Genomic DNA, 20,039 nt, shown 5'->3' on the forward strand with positions numbered 1-20,039 from the left:
GATGATTTTAATGATTAAATAGTCTATTTCAATTAAAAGACTTTTTCTTTCTATAGGTATTCAAATGCATCTTGGCAAACAGGAAGTTCTTCCAATTTCTCTTTACCATTGGGAGTAGGAAAGTCTTCCTCTGATAAGAGTTCAATTAATAACAAATCCATTCATGAGATATGGTCACCTGATCCTTCACCAAATGAATTGACTCAGCTTTCTCAAACTGAGGATGTTATGAATACAATTAGCCAGCAATCTCTTGAGAGTTCCTTCACTGAAACTCAAAGATCTTTTGAGCAGATTGAAATTGAATCTTCACATGTAGATTACTCAGGGATGCCTAAAGATGACTCCCAGTACTTTACTCAATCTCCTGAATACCCTATTCCCTCTCCAGTTTTTCCTCAATACCAATATTGTAATTCAAATGAAGTTCAACAACCCATCCAAAAAAATATAAGTCATCCTGAGCATCCAGTGTATCTAGGGCAACCACAATTTTACCCCAATTCACAATACTATGGCCATGATTATGGGCAACCAAAAATGATTTGTGAGCTATGTGGCTATCATTCATGTAATCATTTTAACTCTCGAAACCGACCAAAAAACAAACAAATGCACACTATGTATGATTTGAAAGTAACATTTTTGGAAAAGTTAGGAATAAGTTTAGATGCATGTTTTGATCAGCTGCGCCATCTTGATAGAGATAGTAAAAAGGTCAGCTTTTTTTTTTAATTTTTAAATATTTATTTCTTTTAAGATTCATTGTATTTAACCTTAGCAAATGAATAGCAAGTGTCAGTTAAGCTGTTCCCAAAAGTTTTTCTGAAATCTTTTATTTGGTCATCTAGCCTTTTTAAAAAACTTTGGTTCTCCAATGAAATAAAAGTTATAGAAAGTATTTATTTTACATAATGATTATTGAAATTTTTTTAAAAAGTTTTAATTCAACCAGTAACTACTTTTATTGGTCTTTTAAAATACAGTGAGAACAGAATTTAATTGTACAAAGTAATTTTTCAATAATATTAACATCTTTGAATAAAATACTGTATCATGCACTAATTATAAAGAACTTTTTTTTTCTCCATTTGGTTAAAAACTTTCAAAAAAGTTGTTAAATTTGTCTTTGTGCTTTTGAATTACCTGGTTAAGAATTTGAAACAAAAAGAAGGGGATAAAAAAACTTGCAAATAAAATAATTGTACAAGAAAAATGTTATAGGTTAAAGCTAAGAAAAAATACCAGTTTATTAAAATAACTGAGAAACAGTTTCAAGTTTTTATATTTTATTAATATACTTTAATATTTAGTTGGTCCTCATTATGCTTTAATTACATCTAACAAGTGTTTTGGCGTTGATTCTACTACACATTTCATTTGATTATTGTTGATGTTAGACCATGATTTAAAAACAGCTTTCTTTAAATCTTCTTTTTTCATAAATGTTATGTCAAAAATTACCTATCAAAAATTACCTATTATTTTGTCTAATAAAGTCCATAAATGCTCTATTGGATTCAAATCTGGACTCTGTGAAGGCCATTCTAAAACGTTTATGCCATTTTCATCAAAAAAAGTTTTAGTTTTTTTAGCAGTATGTTTTGGACTATTGTCTTGTTAAAACAAAAAACTGTTTCCCAATCTAAGTTTTTTAGCAGAAGATTTTAAATTTCGTTTTAATATATTGTTCTAGAAATCAGCATTCATAGTTTCATCAATAAATTCAAGTCTACCAACACCATTCCATGCCATGTTTAACTATTCCTCTTGTGCAACTCAAATAAAATGCTTCACCCCTTTTTTTCCAAACTCTCTGTGCACCATCAGATTTTTTAAAATTGGATTCATCAGACTAAAAAACTTTTTTCCAAAATGATGCTGGGATTAAATAATACTTTTTTGCAAAATTCTTTCTTCTCTTTATATGATTTTTAAAATCATATAAAGAGAAGAAAGAATTTTGAAATTAAAAATGGTTTTTTCTGAGTTATACATCCACTGAACCCTGCTTTATGAATGTTATTTAAAATTTCTCTAACATCATGTGAGGCTGTCTTCAGCTTTCGTCCTCGTCCAGTACGAGTTTCAAACATTTCATATTGTTTGTATTTGTTTACCTTGGCTCCAACTGTTGTAAATGGAATATTTGTAAGTTCTTTAACTTTTTTTTACATATTTCTTATTTAACTAAGTCTATAACCAGTTTTCATTGAGTAGTATTTTAATATTTACCTTTGGGTGCCATAATGTTTGATGAACAGAGTTTTTAATGACTTTTTTTTATCAAAAATGTTGTTAATTGCTGAAAATAATATTCTAGAAATATAAATTTAATAGTAAAATTGATATTTTATAAATTAAAAAACCCATATACATTCATAACAAGTAATAAGAGTTATGTACAATTAATTTTTGTGCACGCAAATTAACAGCTGTTTAAGTAAAAAATCAAGCATTATATAACAAACACATTTTCTTATATTTTTACTGATTAATTATAAATAAGAAATAGCTATAATAAATTTAAAAAAAATTGGTTCAGTTATTTTCTTTATTAATATAAAAGATAAAAGCAAGTTTTAGCAAAAAAAAAAAAAAAAATCCAAAAATTACTTTGCACAATTAAATTCTGTCCACACTGTAAATAATATTAGTGTAATCAAACTCAACGTATATTTTATTAATCAATACAATGATTGAACTTAATTTACCTATAAAGTTTTCTTGTATAAAATCATCTTCAGAATCTAAGTTGTTCAGCTTACAAGCAAGTGGATAGCAAATTTTTCCTCTATCCATTTTCTATTTCTGGGAAATAATTTGTAATGTTTGATTTTTTCATTAACATTTGAAGACCACACTGGAAAAACGATCAAGCTACATTTTTATTGTTTTGAGTAAATTAGATTTTAAACTTCAAAAAACCATAGCTCACTTATTTTTTAAGCTAAATATCTGTGTAATTTGATCAGTTTTCTAGTTATATAGTCAATTATTATATAGTTAAACTGCAGCTGAATACAGCAGGGGCAAAAACCCAAAAAAAGCAAAAATGTAGCTTGATCGTTTTTCCAGTGTGGTCTTCATTTGTTTCTCTATTAACAATACTAATTTTTCTTAAAGATTTTTTTCCATAAATAAAATAACTTAACAAGATAATGGTTTTTCATGTACACAAGTATCATTATGATTATGCATCATTACCTTGCAATTACAAGTTCGAAATGATGAATACTTCGAATAAATCAGCTGAAAAAGCTGTAATAACACTAATTTCATATTTGAGTTAAAAAATAATCCATGTTGTAGTTTCTTATGGTTTTATGGTCAGTAGAGCTTATCAAATAACAAACCAAATAGTGAAACATATTTTAACTTCTCTCTATTGAAAACTGCTTGGTAAGAAAGTTTAGGATTTCTCAACTGCACTTTTGTCCATGACTAATGAAGTAATATTCGTGGTCATAGAAATTTTTAAATTTTATATATATATACATATAAATTTTTCTGAAAGTTCGTGTGACAATTCTTCTGGCAACTTCATAAGATACTTAAACACTTGCATTAGGGTTTTGAGTGAATGTACCAATAACTTGGAGCTAACTCTCAGTTTAAGAACCTCTGGAATTAAGTGACATTCTTGTTTCTATTTTTCTCAAGTGTTAAATAAGGAAAAAATACTAAAACATTGAACATGATATAAAATTTTAATTATTGTTAAAATTTTTGCTTGAGATTTCAGGCTGACTCTAGTTTGTTGCAAACTTGTTGCTTGAGGAAGTCTTCGTCTTCTGATTTGAATACTGTAAAATATCCTTCTAATTCAACTCGAGTTGACAAACTTGTGATGGATCAGGAGAAAGAGCATCAAAAGGTTTTAATTTTAATAGTTTGTCTGAATTCATTCTCACACATATACATATAGATATAGATATACATATAGATATGCATGTAGATATACATGTAGATATACATATAGTTATACATACATACATACATACATACATACATACATACATACATACATACGTACATACATACATACATACATACATACATACATACATACATACATACATACATACATACATACATACATACATACATACATACATACATACATACATACATACATACATACATACATACATACATACATACATACATACATACATAACAGTACATACATAACAGTACATACATAACAGTACATACATAACAGTAATGATACAATAGAATGCATAATATCTAAATATAAATATATAATAAATGCAACTAATTGCGAGCATTGTTTTCTTGCGTCTTACAAATGGTATAAGTCATTCCAAATATTTTTGTTCTAAAAGTGTTTAACTTTGTTTATTTTGTAATTAGTTTAATAAAGGTAAGCTGTAGAAATCTTTTTCACTTTTTTTCTAATTATTTTACATAATCAAAAGAAAACAGAAAACAAAAAGGTTGTTAAGTCAAGACAGATAGGTGATCTTGATTTATGTGTTTATATATTTACAATTGAGCTTGCATAAAGTACATGCATAACTTAGGTTGAATCACTTATCGGACGAATTGAACGCCAAGGACTCACTCCTCTACATCCTAATGTAGGGCTTACACTCGACCAGTGGCATACAGTCATCAAAGAGTTGCGAAATACACGTAAAAGTGAACTGGCAAGCTTAAGCGATGTTTCCGCTGAATATTGCGGAGGGAAGTCGCACACAGAATCAGGTTTCTTGTTACATCTAGTTTTATTCAATCAAAATTGAATCTTTTTGATGCGAGGGAGCAAATTTTAATGAAGTTTATTGAGTAAAGCTTAAAAAAAAAACTATAAAAAGTAAAACTTATCAGGTTTTCACTCTTCTTTAATTTTGGTATTTAAACCTGCGTATGGAATAATTTCATACGTAGTTTTAAAACTTTAGGGACAGCCCCCGGGAACATTTGGTATACACAACATAAATTCGGTTTTAGTTTTGACTTTTTATTCTGATTCAGTTTTAATATAGCTTTCTTCAATTACGACACTTAGATTTTAGCACACTCTCACGATGCCTCAACCAAAAAAAAATCGTGTGATTTTTTTATAATAACTTGACTTTAAAATGCCATATCAAAACTTAACGATATTAAAATCGAATGTGCAAAATATTCAAATCTTTGAGTTTTGATGCTGCATTATACCCACAATCCTTTGCGGTAAATTAAAAAGAATAGTTTGTGTTTAGATATGACGAAGCTGATTGATGCTGTTTACAAATTAACAAAACAAACACGCGCTGCACGCACAGCTGTATGGTGCGCTATGCAAATGTTTTACGCAAATGATAAAACTGAACCAAACGAGTGAGAAATCTCCAATGGAGTTCTGCGATCGCCATTGGTTGGAAATATTCCCTTAATTTCAAGCTTGGTCACGTAAATATTATCGAGTGTGTTCCCTGTAATAAAATGGCACGTTCTGATTTCAAACCATATATAGCAGGCAGTTTTTAAGCTCGTGCTGATTGGTTTTTCTTATGCGGTTTATATACATTTAAAGGCGCTTTGAATAGAGTGACAAGTTCAGTTTAATGTTATCGAAGACTTTAAAGTAAACAAATGTACCACGAAATGTGCAATAAAAATGTTTTAAATGATTGTTCTGTATTCTTCAGACACATCAGTCGTATCGTGTCATAAATGAATTTATTTATTTACTAAATAAAATTTAATATATAATATCTTATATATTGAATTTTAGTTTATCAACTATATTTTCAGTTTTGTCTATTTTTCATATATATTACATTCATATATTACATATATTTCACATACATACATGCATACATTCATACATGCATGCATGCATACATCAGGTTGGGTGGAATTTTTATTTTTGTAAAACAGATTAAAATTACATTTTGTGTCTCTATTAATGTTTTGTAAAAGAAATTTGCCAGCTTTAACTTAAATTTAACTGTCAATTTAAAATGCTCTTTTACAACAGTCGTTTAATTACAGGATAAAGAAATTAAGTTTTTCTGATGATTCACGTTAATAGTATTATGTTAATAACATAACAGAGTTTTGCAAAAGTTTAGAGCACAATATGAAATACAAGAACTGTTATTGTTGTTTGTTGACGTACGATTTGGTGGGAATCAATATTTTTGAAAAATTATCAATTTAGAAATAATTTATAGTTCATAATAATTTATTGCAAAGTAAGGTTAACTAAATTTACAATTACTTTTTGACATTGTTGTTGTTGATGTTGTTGTTTCATATAGCAGCATGGTAGATTAGCAGTTTTTTAAACATAATTGTTTTTATTTCAGTCATTGATAAACAAATTGTACACTTCAAGCATGACAATTTGCAAGACAAAGCAAATTGTGCTACTAAAAACTGAACAGAGCAAACTAGTAAGAAATTGCCAAGCGTTGTTTCATCTACATAATGATAAACATTTGTTTAGACCACATGATCGAGCAAAAGGTATTACTAACCAAGTGAAAGAGATCTATGATAAAGCAAGTGTTCCATCAATACATGTCAGCAGCATTGTGGTTTAAGTGAAGAGGCTTATTTCACTTGTATGTGACCTTGATAATAATCGTTAGAAAAAAGACCTTCATCAGTTGAAAATAAAATTCAATCATTTCGAAAGTTGTTTGATGTGATGTAAAAAATTGTTTGATGTTCTCTTATGTGCAGGAATTTCTGATAGAAATCAAAGTGTGGAGAAAAAAGTGTGGGTGTAAGTGTTCATGTTAACAAAATTAAAACTAGAAATGGCTGATGAATATTATGATAATGAAAAAGCTGAAGAGCAAGAAGATCAAAGGAACATGTTAAACAGTGATGATAACATGTTCTTAAGTGACCAGATCTCAGCACAGATCAGGGATATCTTCTAAAAGGATTTTTAACTGTGCAGGTAGGACGTGATTCAAGCTAGTACACGCCATTTCTAGATTGTAGTAAATCAGGTAATATAAATCATGTTGATGGCTTACAAAAGCTAGCCGAGTCTTACGTTTGTGTATGTCACAGACAGTTGCGTTAAAATTATTGCAGAGAGTAGTTAGTTTCATAGTTAATGTCTTTGTTTCTACATGGTTTCACATAAAAGTCATAGTCGATGTCAAGATGTGTTAAAATTTTTTTTTTTCAACTCAATAAGTTAGATCAAGGAGTTGTGTTTCCAGTACTGTATTTTTAACATATGTTGATAGTTGCTGGTTTGCTTGTTCGCAGGCAAGCATTTGAGATTATAATCTTATAAAGACAGAAAGTGCAATCTAATCTGTTCGCTTTTTTGATAAAATTGGCATCAAGCTGAACATCTCTGTTGGAACGTATTTTAAGATGAATGATTGGGATAACTGCCAGTTAACTCCGCCTCTTCTGCTATCATGTGTCCAACCATGACCTTAAGACATGCCAGCAAGTTATTCTGCCGACGTTTCCATGCCATTCACAAGCTCTTGAACAAATAATCTTATTCCTATCGGAAAAAGGTTTTGACACGTGCATTGACTGTCCACATATTGTCCGAGAAGGCTATAACCCCAACTTGATGTTCCGGAGAAGCCTTTAGAGAAAGTGATACACACCCTTGATATCAAAAATGCAAAAACTGAAATGAAACTATTTTGTCTGAGAAAAAAAAAATCATTTTTAAAATTCTCACTTTATTAAACATAATCTGTAAAAGACAGCTTACATTTTGCATTTTTTACAGTATTAGCAATGCTTTTCTAAAAATGAATTCTGAAATCATTCTTTGATCTGATATTAGACACATGACATGAAGTTTTTCAGTCTATAATGCATCTTTCTAATAACAATCAATGACAAACACAAATGAACATAAAATTCATGCTGCATATTTCTGTTATTTCTGTTGCAATTTACAAATATTAAATGTTGTAGTCCACAACACAGAGTTACAGCCATTTCCCCTATCCAGGATGGTTTGTTCTCTTGTATCGCTTTTTGCGATTTGGTTTGCTCTCTTGTATCGCTCTCAGTGAGAATAAAAGCTGTGATGCAGAGATTCAGCTGCTTGTTCGCTGAACTTACCAAAGGCTCTTTTCGTTTTTCAAGAAATTTTATAATGTGATAGAATACAGTATGAAATTTGGGAGTCACACTTTCCAAGGCTATATATGAGCACTTAAACTCAGTAAATGTTTGGATGTAGTTCTCATCAAGAGATGTTCCAAAACAGAAACAAACAACTTTTCCGAATTTTCTTAGTGTGTTAATGCCAAAAATCTGGAAAAAATCTTAGTGTGTTAATGCCAAAAATCTGGAAAGCGCAATTCCGTTAAGCAAGCCTTTGAACCACATCAATCTTTTACAAAAGACTGTGGCAGTCATTTCCTGCAAAGTGACCTCCATGAAAAGGCTGAATTTTGATGTAAAGTGCAGTAGGCCATTCTTGTGCCGTTGACCACCTGTATTTCAATGCTTTGTAGAGGAGGTTCACTACACCCAGAAGATGTAGTTCTATGGAATCAAATGAAGCACAAGTTCACTATTTGACATAGAGATAAGGGGCTCATGGGGTAGATTTTTGATATCTTTTACTTTTTTTCAAGTCTTTTACAGCAGCTTTGAAGGCTTCAAAGCAAAACAAACATTCCCACAGTTTTCCAAATTTCGCCAGTCAGTATCACACCATGTGCATGGGTGACTACTTGCATGTGACTACAAACCACAGAGAACGTTTGCCAATCTTAAGTCACATGACACAACAATTGGAACATTTTCAGGACAGTTTAAGGTCAAAAGTTTCTTGACATTATCATATTTTTCTGGTACATCTTGAGAAACTGCAGCAAGAAGTTGTTATTTCACACTGCTGTCTGCTGCAGTTTGACAAAGTCAAGGTCTTTTTGCTGGGTGAGCATGGAATGGGACTATTTGTATTGAGGTCTTGAATGCCCAGACTGATTTTGAAAAAGCCACCACCACCATCCAACCCCAGCTTGAAAATATGTTCTGAGTATATTTATCTCTATGGCAAGATCGCATTTTAAATCTCTTTAAGATTCTTGCAGAGTACAACAATTTTTTGCGTTGCTTTTGTTTGATCCAGGGAAATATCAATTACACACTAAGAATTTCCACGCTAAGAATTTCCACGCTAAAATTTTTAAAACTACACGCTAAAATTTTTAAAATTACACGCTAAGAATTTCCACGCTAAGAATTTCCACGCTAAAATTTTTAAAATTACACGCTAAGAATTTACACGCTAAAATTTTTAAAATTACACGCTAAGAATTTACACGCTAAAATTTTTAAAATTACACGCTAAGAATTTACACGCTAAAATTTTTAAAATTACACGCTAAGAATTTACACGCTAAGAATTTACACGCTAAGAATTTACACGCTAAAATTTTTAAAATTACACGCTAAGAATTTACACGCTAAGAATTTACACGCTAAAAATTGTTAAGTTGACTTCCAAGTTACATAAACTTTGATCTAAAATTTGGTTAAAAAAATGGTGATTTTTTTTAACTTGATTCAGAGTGGCGACAAGTTTTTTAATACCTGAATTACACAACCCTGTATTTGACTGAAGTTACACTAAATCCTCTACTGTCAACTTTGGCCTACTACCAAGAAGGTTTTTTAAGCAATAAGGACCTAGAATTACATTGAAGTATTTTTGTAATGAAAAGTGGACATATTTAAGATATTATTTGCATTTTCTAAAATTTAGAGTTTGAAAAAATACCACTGATAAGTTGCTGCCAAAAACAAAAGTCCAAAAAACATTCACTTATATTTAAAAAAAAGAAAATAAAACATGAAATATGAAAAACTTCAATTAACTGTTGCTGGTTTTTAACAAATTCAAATAAAAAAAACATTTTTTAAAAAATGTTTCTTCAACTGATAAAGACCTGTTACACATAGACCTAGTATTAGTTCTTTCATATCCAATCTCTAAACAAATAAAATAAGAAATGGTAAATAAAAAGTTGTAATTTATTCAATTTGTGTAATTAAATGAGTCTGCAAAAATTTTTTTATTTTTTTAATTTTAAAAAAATAAAAAAATTTTTGCAGACAAAAAGTTTTTTGAGACATATATCTATTATCAAAACAAAGGTAAAATTTCATAATTCGATAGAAAGAATATAAAGCAAAAATGAAAAGAAAATAAAGCAAAATATGCAAAGTATATGAAGCTAGACTTTTAAAAATGATTTTTTTTCGAACGAAATAGTTTCATTTCAGTTTTTGTATTTTTGATATCAGGGATGTGTATATATTACTCCCTCCAAAGAGTTTCTCCGGAATATCAAGTTGGGGTTATACCCTTCTCGGGCCATATGTGTGTCAGAAACGTTTGTGTATTTTTTAAATTTTTAGGCTTACGCTACAACACTTTTTTAGTACTAAAAGTTTGCAAGTGTTAACATTTAATAAAAAAATTGAATTAATATTTTTTTTAAACATTTGATCATACAAAAAATTTTTAGCAGTACTTCATTACTGCAACACTCACATATACACAATTTTATAAATAGGCACACATAAATGTAAACACACAAGTACATATACACGCAAACAATTTGATTTTACAAAACTAGTTGAGTGTTTGCATTTTACTTTGCTGTCATACTTTGTTACACTTTTTTTAAAATCAATGATTTTATTTTTTGGAATTTAGTTTTAGATTTCTTTTCTTTAGTAAAATTTTGCTTCACTGAACAACCACTTGAAAGTCAACAAGTTTTCTGTATCAAACGTAATTAATATTTATGGTTTTCCTAACCTTATTTTCATTTTAGCTTTGGGGAGACGGAGTTAAGTTGAGTCAACACCCCATACTTTTCCTTTGTGTAACAGCAAGCTTAGGAAGTAGATATTGTTTTTATGAAGCCGTGGTGAAGAGAAGCTCACACTAAAATTAAATGCTACTAAAGATATGAGCATTTTTTACTCTCAAAAAACCTCAATTTTTTTATTGTTTCCTTTAAAAATAAAATTCCCAAATTTTAGACATAATGAACCAATGGTATCATTGTAATGAACACTGTTCTAAAACATGTTTATGTTAAGATGAAAGTAATTCCCTTCCCCATCGCCTACCCCCCCCCCCCCCCAAAAAAAATGGTGAAAGTAAAAAATGAAGCAGATGATTTTATTCAATAGTTATTATGATTTGGAAAAAAAGTTTTTTTCCAATATAACTTTTTTGGCGCTAAGTAAGCTAACAGCTGTAGTGTAAAGTCAGCCACTAGCTTCACTTACTCCAGCATTAAAAAAATAAAGTTCTTTTTACTTTCTAGAAAAATTTGTTAAAAACTTAGAAGTAACGTTTTTGTTGTGTATTTGCAGTAAAATAACCAATAAATAAAATATAAAATTTTTCTTTATACAAGTAATATTTTCTTTAGCTTAAAAATTATTAAATGCCTAGAAACTATAAGTAAAAAACAGATTGAGGTTGTAATGAAAAAATATCGGGTAATTTTATCAGTGGGAAACCAACGAAAATTGACAGTTGAAAATTTGAATTTGTGCAGATATTTGAAAAAAAAGGTTAAATTTTTTTTACAAATTTCCAGTTCATAACCAAGAATTTTACAAAAAGTGGACAGTCGCATAAAAACATGAGAAGTTTACTACATCAAAGCACTCGGTTCTTTGCAGTAATCATTTTTTAATTATTTAAGTCATTACTAATTTTTTAATTATTTAAGTCGAAAAATTTAGATGCTCTAAACATTCACTTTTACTTTTATTTCGCACGTCGGATGTAGCTTTTGCCCTTATTACAAATGGCGGATAAACTTTGTCAACAAAAAAAGCGGCTTCACTTTTCGTTCAATAAAACCCCGTAAATTAGACATCTAGTATAATATATATATATATATATATATATATATATATATATATATATATATATATATATATATATATATATATATATATATATATATATTAGGGAATCCAATTACGATTATCAATTACCCGAGTACCCGAGTAATTGATACTTTATAAGCAAGTTCCGAGTAGTCGACTACTCGGAATATTTTTTTCGAGTATCGAGTATAATATTTAAACAAAAAAATGTAAATATTGCACATTCATTTAACTATTAATCAATCGAGTGTCGGTATTCTACCGTTTTTTCTTCTTTTACTTCTATAATAAAGTTGCTTAGCAACCGTTGATTTTTAACTAAGTTTCAAAAATTTTTTGAGTAAAATGTACTAAATTTCAAGTAATAAATGCATATTTAAATACGTATAAATTTCAATTTTCAATTTTTATGTTGTGATTTTTTATTTTAGTGATTTATTTACATATACCCAGAAATGTCATCGAAAAAATCAGAGGTATGGAAATATTTTACAAAAAAAGAGAAATCGGAGTCAGTTTGTAACATATGCAAATCTATAATTCAACGTCCGGGATCTAATACTACTGGAATGATTAATCATTTAAAATTACATAGCATATCTTTACAAAAAATAAATTTGGGCGACACAAATGAAACTGATGCGTCTTCTTCGAAAAACACAAAATCAGTTGGAAATGGAATAATAAATTTCATAAGTCGAGAATCATTGAATGATATATTGGCGAAATGTGCGACAAAAGATGGATTTAGCATCAAAGGAATTACTTCATCTGAAGCCATTAGGGGTTTCGTAGCAAGTCGTAATTATAAAATGCCAAAAAGTGAAACAACGGTAATGAAATATATAATGGATTTTTATAAAGAAAAAAAAGAAGAATTAATGGCGTCGTTATTAGAGCAAAAAAAATCTGGAGAGAGATTCAGTATTACTGTCGATGAATGGAGTGATATAAACGTTAGAAGGTTCATGAATATCACTCTTCATTCAGCAACAAAGCCACCTGTAGTCTTGGGTCTATCTGCAATAATAGGTTCTTGTGATTCAAATGCCACTATCGATTTGGTAAAAGCAAAACTTAAAGATTATGGAATTGAAATGGATAATGATATCGTCGGATCCACACATGATGGAGCATCAGTCATGGTAAAATATGGGAAAAATATTTTACCATTTTCTCAGTTATGCTACAACCATGCTATACATCTTGCTGTACTTGATGTATTTTATAAAAAAAGTGGGAGTTTAATTACGAATGATGATGCGGTAATTGATACAAATTTCCAAGATGATGAGAATTTAGAATATGATGAAAATTTAGCAGATGATGATTGTGTTGAAACTACCGAACAAAATGATGAGGTAGCTGATGCATTTGCTTTTGATGGTAACTTAAATTTCCAAAATGATTTAGTTAGACAATTACCAATCTTTCGTGAAGACATTGGCAAAATTCTTGATGAAACACGAAAAATTATTAAATTTTTCAAATATTCTTCAGTTCGAAGCAGTGTTCTTGAAAAGCATATAATAGATCAAGAAGGCAAAAAGTTACGATTGCTACTCGATTGCAAAACAAGATGGAACTCAATAATACCAATGGTAAATCGTTTCATAAAAATATACGATTGTATACAAAAGGCTCTAATGGAATTAGGTCAGCAAAAATGTTCACAAAAAAATATCAAAGTTTTAGAAGAAATATCACATGTTTTACAACCGGTTGAGCTTGCTGTTAAAGAGCTCAGTAAAGATAATAATAATCTTTTAAAAGCTGAAGGAGTATGCATTTTTTTGCAAAACAAACTAAAAGAAACAAATACGCAGTTAGCCATGGAAATGTTCACTGCTTTGAAGAAAAGAATTGAAGAAAGACGAAATGAGGATGTTGTATCACTCTTGCGTTTTTTACAATCTGGAAATTATCCTAAACCAGAGATAACCTGCCATTTTACTTATTTAAAAAAAGTTCTATTCATTTATTGGCTAAAGAAACCTTCAAAAGGCTGTTCAATGAAGATCCTGCAAACACACAGATGGATACAGAGTTAACAATTGAAAATGAAGAAATAATTTCATGGTTTGGTTTCAAATTATGATGAACTCCAAAAAACAATTGAATTAATTATGACTGTTCCGAAAGAAAATAATGAGAGAAAATCCACATTGGAAAAAGAAATGAAGTTGTGGGAGAAAGATTGTTCAAAACGAGGTGACTCTATTGGAAAACTTTTTACAGCATTATTGACAATACAACCAACGTCAACAGTAAGTGAAAGAGTGTTTTCGGTAGCTTCAGCTTTTGTCACAAAAAACCGAAATCAGTTGAAAATGGAAACGGTTGACAAACTTGAATTTTTAAAGTATTATTTTTTAAATAAAAAATAATTTAAAACTAAAATTTTTGCATTTTATTTTAAATTTAATTAACAAAACATGGTGTGGGTAAATTTTTTTTTCTTTACCCGGATACCCGGGTAATTAAAAAAATGAATACTCGATTACCCGGATAACGTAAAAATACGATTATTTGGACTCACTAATATATATATATATATATATTTACATCATCAATTGAGAAGTAGTTCACAGCGATAGTTTACATATTTCTGAAAAGACATCGTTAGGAAGGGCTACAGCATTTACAAAAAAACTAGAGATTTGACGTTTTTTTGATATCTTCTAGTATTGTGCTGTTATTTTATAAACAAATATTTTTGATTTATATTAAAATTGGATGGAAGTAACTTCAACACAACACTTGAAAAGTTAGATTATCTTTAACAAGTTAAGATAAAGGGAATCCCGATATACAAACATCTGAGGTTAACTAATCCCGATATACAAACATCTGAGATGAACTGATGTAACTATTGCCGATTTTTTAAATCAGTAAAAGATGCAGCTTTTGGAAATAGCTATACTGAAATTTTTGAATCCCTACAAAACGACATTGGATATAAATAAGTATACGTGTGTGAAGTGGCACAAGCAGGATTTCATAACAGTTGAAGGACGATTCACCGTGTTAGTATAAAATGTTTAGAGAGTGCGTTTTGTACACTCTGAATCAGGATCTCGATTGTTCAAAGTAGTACATATGATTAAAATAGACCAAATGGTGTCTAGGTTCGTGATTCGTCTTCACACTAGCTTTGTGTAAAAAAAAAAACCCTGCATCAATTGAGAGCTACTTTAGTTTACAATAGGTTTTAATTGAAAGTACTTTTTAATTTAGTGGCATTTTAATATTTATTTTAAATATTTAGTATTTATTAATGTATACTTAGTGTTACTACGAGTGTTTTTATCTTAGAGGTGAGGCTTAACATTTTAATCTCTTTACACCACGCACAGCCTTTAACAGTTCTTTCCATTTTTTCAAACAATGTTTCTAAAACATTTTTGCTTTTTCCGCAAAAGCTCTTTGAATTATCCACAGCCTCTAAATCATTGAACCTGACAAGTGAAGCTTATATAAACGCGTTACTATTGCTTTCACTTCTTGAAAAAACTATTAATTTCTGCCCAGCTTTTCTTGTCTTTCTGTATTTGATTTTCCGATTCTTTTTTCAGTGATAGAATTGCAGGAGTAAGTATTTGGGAATTGTTAATAGAATCTACAGTTTCTTTTTCTTCGAGTTCATTTTCTTCGACTTTATTTCTTTCAATTGTATAAACTCTTATCAATGTTTTGTTTATTTCTTGACGCATAACGGTTCTGCTTGGCATTGAAAAAGTATTTTCATTTTTTTAAAATTTCTTGTTCATATTTTTTAGGATTTTGGAAGTAAACTAGTAGCCTATTTAAATACTTATTACGACGTTGTGTAAACCTCTCACGAAGTGCCGCGGCTAAGGGAGCCGGAAAGCATTCTTTGAAAACAAATACCGTAAATCTGAAAATGTGCAAAAACTATTAAATGTAAAGCCATCTTTTGCAACCATGCGCGATACCATTTTTTCCGTAGAAATTTCCTTTACGAAATGCGTGTCAATTGTTCTGATCTTTTTCGATGGAATTATTTCTTCGTCTTCGCAGTCGATGTTTATTTTAGGCTTAAGTTCAACTGATTCATGCTGTTTTGAAGTTGATGCTCTGTCTTGTTGTAAAACGTTTGATTTTAAATCGGTGCCATGTTTAGTTTTTAAATGGATAAATAACCCTTTAGTTGATCTTTGACTAATTTTTAAAATAGCTGAACATAACATGCACTTCGCATTTTCTTCTTTATCACTTTTTTAAAATAATTCCATATAGTTTTAATTTGCGACATGCTTAGTTGGAACTTTTGTTTTAAAATCTTGATGTAAATAATTTTTAAAGACTTTTTAAAAAGTAGTTTTTAAAAGTATATTTTTTATAATTATGCACGCACGTTTTCAATTTCACGTTTTCAACATACTCATTAACAAAAATTTCGACATACTCGTTAGCGAAAATTTCAACATAATCATTAACTAAACAAAAAAAAATTTGAACGAGTTCGACTAATGTTTTGCTAAATAATTGTTTATTTTTGAATGATTTTTTTATATTTACAGCTAAGAAAAATATTTTAATAGCTGAAGATAAATTTTTAAACTTTTAATTTGATATCTTTTTTGTCTTTTTTGTTTAAAAGAATTGACTTTTTTTGTTTAAAAGCAATAGTTTCAAAATCCCGCAAATCCCGCGGATCCCGCAAATCCCGCGGATCCCGCAAATCCCGCGGATCCCGCAGTAGTTTTTGCGAGATCTCGCATGCACAAAATGAATGCGGGATTGCAATCCCTACTTTGGATATGCTCTTGGTATTGCTATTTTAAGTTTTTCTGGGTATAAATTTTTCCAAGCTATACTTTTATTCTTCTTTAAGCGTCAATAGGAGTCATTTTTATCGAAGAATGAATGGTATTGTTATTATATTATTTGACTTGGTCATCCAAAACGTTTATTCATACGTAATTTGAATTGGCACTAAAGAATTTTCACATTTTTTTCTTTCATCGTACGATTCAATCTTTCTACTACACTCGATTTTTCTTCATTTTCGGTGGAGTAAATCTCAACAATACTTTGTACATCTCCATTATAAAATTCTTTATCTTTGTAAAACACAAATTTTACTCGGCTTTCTTTCCTTGAATAAAGTCTTAAATGCTTTGCTACAGTCTTACCAGCTTTATCTTTTAAAGGAACTGACCAGCCATATTTGGAAAAAATATCAATGATTGCTAGTAGGTATTTTATACCTTTATTAATTTTGAAGAATACTTGCATATCAACAACAGCCCGTGCTTCATTTATATCGTTAACAATAACTTTTTACTTGTTTATGTAATTCATTAGCCAGCTGATTGACTAGCTCCTTCGGATCAATAGATTGGAAGGAGCTAGTGAATCAACTGGCTGGAAGTGAGCTCTATGCGCTCTCGCTCGCTCGACTGCTCTTTCGGAGCCCGAGTGCTTCAAATTACACTTTTTTGCTTTTTCTTTTGCTCTTTTCAAAAATGTAGTCAATAGGTCTCGCTCACTTGATAATCCCATTTCAAACTTTATCTTTGTTCCAATAATGTTTTCAACAATAGAGTTGTCTAAATTTTGCCAAACGAAGGATTATCAATACTATTCATTTCTTCCAACATTTGTTTATCACATACATTATTGCGAGTGGATGTCTTTATTTAGTAGATAGCACACATTATAATGATATGGAGCATTGTTAACTCTATTTTTAGGTTTACTCTATTCTTTTGGAGTAAGATCCTCATTCAATCTTTCATCAAGCCTCGTACCAGGTCCAGTAAAAGTATGACCGGGTAAATGCATTTCAAACGGTAACCTGTTAATAACGGATTTTTAATATTGACCCACCTTTAGCCTTCGAGTCACTTTTGGTAGTTTTAACTAAAAAGAGTCATTTTGTAGAGCTTTTCAAATCAAGTTTTTTTAGTGTCACATTTCAAAAATCACCTTTTTTTTCAGCTTTAAATTTAGTATTAGCATAAATTAATGATTTGTTTTAAACTCACTTGTATCAAATCTAGCTTCATCTGGAGTAATATCTCCGTAAAAATCTTCAGTTTCTTTTTCGTTGATTTTACTGTCAGTATCTGTATACATTTGTCCTGATTTATCTAAATATTTATTCTTTGTATAATCCTAAAGAAAGACAAACATTTTGTTCTTGCTATAATCTAAAATACACAAAAATAAGATTACTGGTTTGTTAAATACCAGCTTTGTCTTTTTCGTATGCGTACTAATTTGATTTTTATCAATAATATTAAAGTTTTTAAAGTTTGGTCGGGCAGGTTTTTTGCTTTAACTTCATCATTAGCTAACCTGATATCAACTCTAGTTCATATATTTTCAATAGTTTTTCCAAAAACAGAATTGTTCATTAGTTTGAAATAGTCCAATTCAAACAGGTTTTTAGCCTTTACCCTCATGTCAGCATTTAATTCTATGTATTGCTTTAAACATGGGCTTTTATTAGATTTTAATCCTCTATGAATACCCATACCATATTTCACATATTTATAAAACAACATATTTACTTTTATTGCTTAAATTAGGTACTAGCTTATCAACATTACCTATTCGTATTCTTTGAGGAGCTAAAGGGTTGTTACCATATGCTTTTATACATACATCTCTAAAATTTTCAAAAATATCAAGACTAAAACATACTTTTGTGCATGTTCATAATCTTTATTAGGAATATGCTCAACACATGGTATTGAGTAAAATTCTGCTTTTAGAGGTAGCTCAGTGTCATTTAATTTCTCAATACTTGTCATATATTCATTTGAGCATGCACTTTTTCGCAAAAGTAATTATTTACAAATATTAACATCATGTTTGTATGAGGAGCACTTTAGAGTAGGGAATGTCCGGGTCTCGATAGGAACCGAACGAGTCCCAACCCGAACGGATATTGGACACCGATAAAAGCTAAAAATAATTTTATTGGACTCTGATTACCCGAACGGGTATTACCCGAAAACGCTGATAAAATCGGGTAGTCGAACTTTTTCATACCCGACCCGACTCAATCTTTCTGTTAATTTAAATAACCGGTTCCCGAAAGTTATTGATCCTATCGGTTCCCGAACCCGATTATCCAAACGGTTCTGTCGGGCATTCTGTGAAAAAGGTCCATTTTGATTAAAGATAATTGATATTTCTAAAAAAAGTTACCAAAGTGGCATATAACCGTAATAATCGCAATAAAAACTTTTTCACTTGGCCTTTTGGCAGTTAAACAAAATTTTATATATTTCCTTATGCTTTTCACGCCATCCGTTTGAAATGCTCGACTCTGATTGATTGTTACAAAAAAACCCAAGGTAAGCCAAAACCAGTAAAAGTGATTGTAAAGCATCATTGTGTGTCAGAATTGTTTCCTTTTCCGTTTCTTGAAATGATGTTAAAAAGGTTGTAATTTAAAATTTTTGAGTTTAAATTCGGGCGTGTGTAAAAGAGAAAAACATTTCGAAAATGTTTGCTTGCCAGTCAAGTCACAAAGTCTAGGCGATGTTGATACTGAAAACGAAGAAGGAAATGAATGTGAAAAAGAAAATCCAACACTATCTTCAAACCCAGATGGCATGCTTCCCTATGTAAGCGATGTCGAAAAAACAGGTAATACATTGTTAAGTATAATCAGTTTAATTTCTTTGCATAGTGGTTATAAATTTTTTCACAGGGTGCTAATTAACTTCAAGCATTGCTTAATCAAAAAATCAAGAGACGACGGGAGACATTCAAAGTTTTGTTTAAAACTAATTTTAATTGTATGGCTAATTATCTGCCTAATTTTTATTAAATTTGTCATCTTAGATGTCCGCCCAAAACTGAAGCGTTCCCGTACTCAAGGAAGAGCCCAACTGGATTGAAAGGAGAACTTTTTGCCTTTGAAAATGATGTTGAGGCAGTTTCTGCATGGATGGGAAAGCCAATGAAGTTCTGAGTGACAAAACGGAACATTTTTCCAATTCTTTCCATGGCTGCCTTTGCTATCCTGAGTATTCCTGCAAGTTCAGCATCCTCAGAGCGCTTGTTCAGCGCTGCCAACCTGACAGTCACGAAGGGAAGAAATCGTATGGATCCTCTGAAAGCTGAAAAACTCCTCTTCATAAAGAGCAGCTACTCTCAGTGTAAGAGAA

The 20,039-nt window shown here is 30.2% G+C and overlaps 1 protein-coding gene and 1 long non-coding RNA gene across 3 annotated transcripts in view; one reads left to right on the plus strand and one right to left on the minus strand.

Moving 5' to 3' along the window:
* Positions 1–5,642, plus strand: part of LOC145190255 (uncharacterized) — a 34,526-nt gene extending 28,884 nt beyond the window's left edge. For both annotated transcript variants that reach the window (XM_090089570.1, XM_090089571.1), the window contains exons 5-8: positions 57–717; positions 3,746–3,877; positions 4,548–4,731; positions 5,232–5,642. In XM_090089570.1, the coding sequence (XP_089945696.1) occupies positions 57–717; positions 3,746–3,877; positions 4,548–4,731; positions 5,232–5,353 (1,099 nt within the window). In that variant the 3' untranslated portion in view covers positions 5,354–5,642. The remainder of the gene's footprint in view (positions 1–56; positions 718–3,745; positions 3,878–4,547; positions 4,732–5,231) is intronic.
* A 357-nt stretch (positions 5,643–5,999) lies between these two features.
* LOC149887207 (uncharacterized) lies at positions 6,000–10,178 on the minus strand. The gene is made up of 3 exons (XR_016453099.1): positions 9,275–10,178; positions 8,074–9,112; positions 6,000–7,384 (listed from the first exon to the last, which is right to left on the minus strand). It is a non-coding gene; the product is annotated as an uncharacterized LOC149887207 (long non-coding RNA).
* Between the last annotated feature and the right edge of the window lie 9,861 nt (positions 10,179–20,039).

The sequence above is a fragment of the Hydra viridissima genome, unplaced genomic scaffold (assembly GCF_058129835.1).
Source record: "Hydra viridissima isolate aposymbiotic clone 2 unplaced genomic scaffold, HvirCarnegie_v1 scaffold_6, whole genome shotgun sequence".
NCBI lineage: Eukaryota > Metazoa > Cnidaria > Hydrozoa > Anthoathecata > Hydridae > Hydra > Hydra viridissima.